Source organism: Octodon degus, unplaced genomic scaffold (assembly GCF_000260255.1).
Source record: "Octodon degus isolate 3935 unplaced genomic scaffold, OctDeg1.0 scaffold00320, whole genome shotgun sequence".
NCBI lineage: Eukaryota > Metazoa > Chordata > Mammalia > Rodentia > Octodontidae > Octodon > Octodon degus.
In genome coordinates this window covers 422277-429751 of record NW_004524896.1, presented here as the reverse complement: position 1 = coordinate 429751, position 7475 = coordinate 422277, and the positions used below count along the sequence as shown (strand labels likewise).

Here is a 7475-nt window from a genome sequence, read left to right as displayed (position 1 = left end):
GGGACTCAGGATGTGGGCATCCTCTACAATCTTATAGCTCAGCAGCACAGTTCCTGCCTAGCAAGCTGGAAGTCCTGAGTTCAATTCCTGGTACTGAGATAAAATAAAACTGTAATTACGTATCTCACTGTATAATACAACATGTAATTGTATATGATCCAATTTCTTCTATGTGAATATGATACCCTGGTAGCCTAGAGGAGATCTCCCACATACCCTAGAAAAGCCATCAGCTTTACAATGACATATACAAAGTGTGACTGTAAAACTTCCCATCTGTAGGGGAACACTTTAGAGCAAAAGAAGGTCCCATTAATAATTACACAAATGGGGCCGGGGAGATGGCTCAGTGGAATAAGTGCTTCCCTAGCAAGCACAAGGGCCTGAGTTTGATCCCCAGTTCTGCAAAAATAATAATGATAATAATAATAATAATAATTACACAAACCAGAGCTGGTGGCTCATGCCTGTAATCCCAGACAGGGAGGCCAAGGAAAGAAGGTTCACAAGTTTGAGACCCGCCTGGGAAACTCAGCCAGACTCTCTCTCAAAATTTAAAAAAAAAAAAAAAAAGTTTCAGTGGTAGAACACTTGCCCAGCGTGTGCAATGCCCTGGGTTCAATTCCCAGCACTGCCAAAAAAATTAAAAAATTAAGAGTCATGAGGTGATAGATTTGGACAGACCAAGAAAGCCAAGGCTTGTGGATGCACTACACACAGGCCTGGGATTAGACAGGTGCACCTTCTGGCCCGAGCAGAGAGGAGCTTGTAGGTTATGCAAGAATCTAGTGGGGACCCAAGGGTGACCCACTGTTCATGGCTCAGCAATGTGATGTCTGGTGGGGACCCGTGGGTTACATCGGTGCCTGCACAAAGATTTCAGGGTCTATTAACAAGCACCAAACATAAGGGCCTAGGAGAATAGACAGGATCTTAGGGAAACTGAGAAGGGTCCCTGTGTGCGCAGGAGAACCCCAGCTCTCTGGCCCTGGTGCTGATGGGGACACAGACCTCACCTAAGGAGACCTGAGTGGGTGAGCATGGGGGATGGGGACAAAGAGGTGAGTCTGGGACCAGCAATTCCAAATTCTTCTCTGCCCCCACCGCTCCAGCGTGCCCACATTTCCCCCCAGCCCCTCCATGTGTGCGCACGCGCTTCTGGTCAGCCCCCACTTGCGCTGCACTGTCTCGGTCTCTCTCTGGGTCTCTCTCCTGCCGTGCCACGTTCTCCTCCATGTTTGTGCCATCTCTGCCTGGCCCTCACTGCTCACTTCTCCGTGTGCCCTGGCTCTGTGTCCCTCCAGCTCTATCTGCCATGCCTGGCCCACGCCTCTGGTGGGCTGTGTCTCCTCTGCCTTCCCAGTCTTAGGCTGCTCCTCAGCTGCCCTGTCTTTACCTCTGCCCATCCTGTTGGCTCCAGATCTTCCTGCATCCTGCTCTCCTTCCTCCCTCCCTCCCTCCCTCCCCCTGCACCGTCTTCCTCCTGTACCCCTACACCGTCCATGTCTGGCACCATATCTCCCTCTCGCATCGCCCACCGCTCCTTGCATCCTCTTACTATCTCTCCACCCCTCTAGCTCTCAGCTCCGCCCCTCCGGGGCCTGCTCCTGACGCCCCCTCCCCCTCCCCCTCCCCCTCAGAAAGGGTTAACTTTGGGGAAGGGCCCGGAGTCCCCGGATGGTGATGTCAGCGTGCCGGAGAGAAAGGACGAGGTGGCGGGGGGAGGCGGAGAGGAGGAGGAGGCGGAGGAGAGAGGGCGCGTGGGGGGGCGGGGGACCTCGGCCTGCAGCATCCGCGGCCCGCAGCTCAGACCACCCCCCGCCGGGGGAGGCGCAGGAAGGGGGGGTCTGGCCAGGGACGGGCTGGGGAGGGGGGGCTGCGCAGCCCCCCCGGCCATGCTGACTCCCGGGGCCTGACCCCCCCCCCCGGGGCAGCCCCCCCTCCCCCAGCTCCGCGGCCCGCCGCCGGGGGGGCCCAGTGCATCCTCCTGGGGACCCCCGGAGAGGTGGGGAGCAGCCGGGGGGGCCGGGACGGGGCTGTCGCCGGCCCCCACCGGAGGAACGGGGCTCCTGGCCGCAGGGGGACCGGCCGGGGCACCGGGCGGGCCGGGACCAAGGGCACCATGTCGTCCGGGGCCAAGGAGGGCGGCGGGGGCTCCCCCGCCTACCACCTCCCGCATCCCCACGCGCATCCCCCCCAACACGCCCAGTATGTGGGCCCCTACCGGCTGGAGAAGACGCTGGGCAAGGGGCAGACAGGTGAGCGGGAGCGGGGGGGCGGGGACGCGGGGGACCGGTGCGGGACCCCGAAACCCAGGATAGAGGGTGGGGGCGCCGGGCCCTGGGACAGCGGCCGGGCTCTGCAGCCTAGTCCGAGAAAAGGAGGGCCGCGGACGCCTGGGTGTGGGGCCTGCGCCGACCCCACGGGGCACAGGTCGCCGGGTCGCGTCTGATGAGGATGGGGAGCAGGCCGCGCGGCGCTGCGGTGAGGCTGCGGGCGGCGGAGGAGCGCCGGGGAGCCTGGCCTCCCTCCGCTCCAGAGCAACCGGAGGGGTGATGGGCAGGGGCTGGCGGGCGGGCGGGCGGGCGGGCATGGCTCCCCTCTCCGCGCGGTGCTCAGTGCGCACGCAGGACCGCGCCGCCGGCAGGCTGCATCCTCCGCGGATGCTGAGCGCGCCGCTGCCCACAGCTCCTTACCCCTCCGGGCCCAGGGGCGGGGGGTGACGAGGAACCAGCAGCAGAGGGCCGGGGTCCCTGTGACGCTGAGGGCCAGGGCTGAGGTCGGAGCCCCAGATCTCGGTGTAAGCGCGGGAGCGCATGGCTGACCTGACTCCTGGCCGCGGGGCAAAGGAAGGGCTCAGGGTCCTGGCCCCTGCGGGTGGTGGAGGAACCGGGTCTGGGCCTTGGCTTCAGGGCCGCGCTCCTGAAGCTGGGCAGGGGCCAAGTCGGCCTGGAGTCGGCTTGCTTCGGGCCACAACTGCTATGAAAGATACAGAGGAGAGAGGGTTGAGGGGTGGAGATTCTGCACAGGGGATGATTGAGCCGTTTGGGAAAGGGGAACTAGGAGTGGATTTGTTGTTGAGTGCCCACTGCCCACTCTGAGGAAGAGATGGGTTGAGGGACAGATTGGGGTGTGGAGCACTGTGGGGAGGTGGGTGAGGAAGGCTGGGCCTCAGCTCCCAGGGAGGGCACGGGGCACAGGGGCCGGAGCGGACACGGAGGTGGTGGGCACACAGGGAGGGGTTCGCAGGTGCCAGGCTGCAGTCAGGAGGCCTGCAGGGGAGAAAGGCAGAAACTGGTGGCTGAGGGGCCCCTCCCTGCTGGGGAGGGAGGGCTCCCGGGGAGCACCCCACATGTATTTCCCACCTCCCCCCCAGGCCTGGTTAAACTCGGAGTCCACTGCATCACGGGTCAGAAAGTCGCCATCAAGATCGTGAACCGAGAGAAGCTGTCCGAGTCGGTGCTGATGAAGGTGTGTGCGCAGGGCCCTGCACCAGCAGCGGGCGGGGAGGAGCCCCGCTGACCTCTGCCTCGCGCCCTCAGGTGGAGCGGGAGATCGCCATCCTGAAGCTCATCGAACACCCGCACGTGCTCAAGCTCCACGACGTCTACGAGAACAAGAAATATTTGTAGGTATTTATAGACGCCCAGCCCCCCATGGCCCTCCCCAGGTGCTGAGGGGAGACCTGCGGCCGAGCTCCCCGCAGTGACACGTGGAGTCCAGGGCTGCTGTGCTCTCTCAGCCTCCTTTAGCAGCAGGACAGCCCACTTCTGGGAGCACTGCCTGCTGGACGGTGTGGGTGCCCTCACCAGAGCCCATTTACCAAGACATGAGGCCTAGCAGGACCCAAAGAGTCTTTCCACTGGGGACCCCTGTCCTCCTCCCGATTGCTCCAGGTGCCGTGGCCGGACACCCCAGAGCCGTGGGCCGTACAGTTGGGGCAACAGCCCGCTCCCTGGAAGGGCGGAGGTGGAGTCCAGCTCTCCGAGCTCCAGAGAACGGGCCTCTTTGTCCAGCCTGGGAGGAGAGGGGGGCAAAGGACCTCTAGACCAGGCAGCAGGAGCGGGGACATACCTCCTGTCCTTCATCAGTTCCCCAGATGAATTGACTGCAACATCAGAAGCTTCCCCAGGCAGAAAGCCGCTCTGGTGCTAGGTGCTCATGGGAATTGTAGTTCCCAGGCTTACCCAGGAATAGAGGTGGGAAGGGGCCATTGTCTCAACAAGTAGATTTATCACTCCACTATCAGAGTTGGGAGGGAGGACTCATGAGAGTTTGTGCTTCCTATGGGAATCTTTGCCATCCAAGACCTCAGAGAGGCTGAACTTTTGTTTTCCAGGGACTGATGGGAATTAGTGTGAACCTCCCAGAGCCTGATGGGATTTGGAGTCTTTAGAATCCAAGTGGCTGATGGGAATTGGGACTCTCGTCCCAAAAGGTTATGGGAGCTAGGTTATTGTTGTTTTGAGTCAAGGTTTCACCATGTAGTTCACTGTCCCTTAACTCAATATGTAGCCCAAGCTGAGCTCAAACTTGTAGCAATCCTCCTGCCTCAGCCTCCCTAGTGCTGGGATTACAGATGTACAGTGCCATACCCAGCAGAAGTTAGGAGTTTTTGCCCTCTCTAGGGATAAAGAGAATGTTGTCTCCCATCCGTATATGATGCTGCAGTTAATACTGCCCAAGAAGGAGTGAGGATTTGGGTGTCTTCATCTGTGGGCTTCTGAGAATTGGAGGCTTGCTTTCCAGGGGTAACAGAAGCAGGGTCTTCTGGGGGTTTATGGCCTCCAGGTGCCAGTGAAATTGCCTTAGTTCCCTAAATATGAGGAGGCGGTGCTGGTCGTCCTGAGGCTGCCAGGGGAGTATCTGCTGCTGCCCAGGGTCAAAGGACTTGAGTTTTGGCTTCGCAGACACCGGTGAAATCGAAATCGCCTGCTCCTGGGACCCCTGGGAGCCGGGCTCTGTGCCCTGGAGGGCTGAGGGCAGGCGCAGCGCACGCCCTGTGGCTCTCCACATGCCCCTTCCAGCCCTCTGCCCCCTCGTGCCCTGCAGGTATCTGGTCCTGGAGCATGTCTCTGGCGGAGAGCTCTTCGACTACCTGGTGAAGAAGGGGAGGCTGACGCCCAAGGAGGCCCGGAAGTTCTTCCGCCAGATCGTGTCGGCCTTGGACTTCTGTCACAGCTACTCCATCTGGTGAGGGCAGGGTGGTGGCGTGGCGGCGGGGTTGGCCCCGCAACTATGATCTTTTTGCTCAATCTTGATTCAACCATACTGATCTTATTTTCTTTATTTGTGTAGGGGGTAGTAGGGGTTGAGCCTCAGGGCCTTTGCACAGGGCTGCATCCTGAGTCCCCGCCTGCCCACCCATCCACCCACCCACACTGTTCTCCAGGTTTGAGACAGAAGCTCCCTAAGTGGCTGCACTGTCCCAGCTGGCCTCAAAGTTACAACCCTCCTGCCGTGGCCTCCCAAGAGCTAAGGCTGCAGGGGTTGAAGTACACAGTTAGGCCTTTGCACATTGCTGACTGCAGAACATTTCCATCCCCTTGTCCGCCTTAGACGCCCGCTCCCCATTCTTCTAACCCCCACCCCGGCGGCGCTTCACCCACATGCATCTGATGGGTTTACTCTTCTGGACAATTCTTGGAACCCTACGCTGTGTGGCCCTGCGTCAGGCTGTTAATAGAGTGTTCTTCATCCTGTCCCCCGTTCTAGCAGGTGGCAATGCTTCATTCCTTTTCATAGCCGGATAATATTCCACTGTGTGGAGAGACCACATTTTGCTTATTCATCTTTTGGTGGATTTTTTTTATTTTTCGTCTTTTTTGACACTGAATCTCACTATGCAGCTGAGGCTGGCCTCAGCTCACTCTGTAGCCCAGGCTGGTGTTGAGCTCACAGTGATCCTCGTGCCTCAGCCTCCCAAAGGATTGGAGGCATGAGCCAACATGCCCAACTACTGGTGGGTATTTTTGTCCCCCCTTCCTGGCTGTATGGATGTAGGAATACTCATGGACAAGTGAACTCTTTTTTTTTCCCCCCTGCGGAACCAGGGGTTGAACCCAGGCCCTTGTGCTTGCTGAGGAAGCGCTTATTCCACTGAGCCATCTCCCCGGCCCTGAACAAGTGAACTCTTGTGCATATGTTTCTGTTTGAACTTCTGAGCTTTATTCTTGAGTTCATACCGAGGAGTGTTGTTGCTGAGTCTTGGGGTGACTGCACCAGGCCTTTGGAGGGGCTCCCGGACTGATTTCCAAGGTGGCTGCAGCTGGCCCCCAGGGAGCCATGCGTGAGGGTTCCGTTTCTGTTCTTCTCTCCCAACGCCGTCCTCCCCTCCCTTGTGATGTTTGCCGTCCCAGGGTCTACATCTCACTGTGGTTTTATGTGTGTGTTGGTCATTTAGATATCTTCTGTGGAAAAATGCCTATGCAGATTCTTTGCCCATTTTTGAGGACTTTTTGTTTGTTTGTTTAATTTTATTCACCCAGCTGTGATGGTACTGCCTGCAATCCCAGAGCTTGGGAAGCTGAGACAGGAGGATCTCTGAGATCAAGGCCAGTCTGAGTTACATAATGAGATTCTGTCTCAAAAAACAAGCAAAAAAATTACTCTATAATTTTTCTGTAACAATTGTTCAATGAGAAGAGATGACTGCATCTTAACTCCTTAGAATCATTTATTCTTGGAACAAGTCTTCTATCAAGGTTTTTTGATGTATTTTAGTACAGGGTCTACAGGGTCTCACTACACAGCTCAGACTCATAGTTATGCTCTTGTTTTCAGCCTCCCAAGGGCCGGGATTACAGATGCACGCCACCACTCCATCAAGGTTTTTTAATTTTCTCCCAGTCTATGATACTACGTGGTTTTTCTTGTTTTGTTTTGGTTTTTGTTTTGGTTTGTTTGTTTTTTGGTTTTTGTGGTGGTTTTTTTGTTTGTTTGTTTGTTTGCATTTTTATAACAATGTCTTGAAAAAAGCAAAATTTTAAGTTTTGGTGAACCTGAGTCTCTTTTTTTTTTTTTTTTTTTTTGCAGAAACGGGGATTGAACTCAGGCCTTTGTGCTTGCCAGGCAAGCACTTATTCTACTGAGCCATCTCCCTGGCCCCTCATTTTTGTTCCTTTTAGACTTGGTGGTTTTTTCTTCCCTGTTTAAAAAACTCTTTGCCCGACCCTGGAGCCCTCGAAGCCCTTGATGCTGTTTTCTAGCGGTTGCTCCGGCTGAGCTTCGGCACCCCGCCCGGGCTCCCTTCCAAGCTGCTGGGTGTGTGGTACGCTTGGGTCGGAGTTTATTTTTTGCCGTGTGAGTTGTCGTTTGGAGACATTGTCTTGTCCTCCTGGCTTCGCCTCTGCCGCCCAAACCAGCAGTTTAAGGGGGAGCACCCTACGATTACCTGAGGTGCAGACCGTGCGCCTCCGTGGCTCAGCCTCCTGGGTGCGAGTCAGGACGGGGAGGGCTGGAGAACTGGCCCTGGG

General features: G+C 57.1%; 1 protein-coding gene across 1 annotated transcript in view; it reads left to right on the top strand.

The window, feature by feature from the left end:
- Positions 1-1848: 1848 nt before the first annotated feature.
- The window catches only part of Brsk1 (BR serine/threonine kinase 1), a 22970-nt gene continuing 17343 nt past the window's right edge, over positions 1849-7475 (top strand). The window contains exons 1-4 of the mRNA XM_004647681.1: positions 1849-2258; positions 3377-3471; positions 3543-3628; positions 5053-5193. Coding sequence (XP_004647738.1) covers positions 2123-2258; positions 3377-3471; positions 3543-3628; positions 5053-5193 — 458 coding nt within the window. The 5' untranslated portion in view covers positions 1849-2122. The remainder of the gene's footprint in view (positions 2259-3376; positions 3472-3542; positions 3629-5052; positions 5194-7475) is intronic.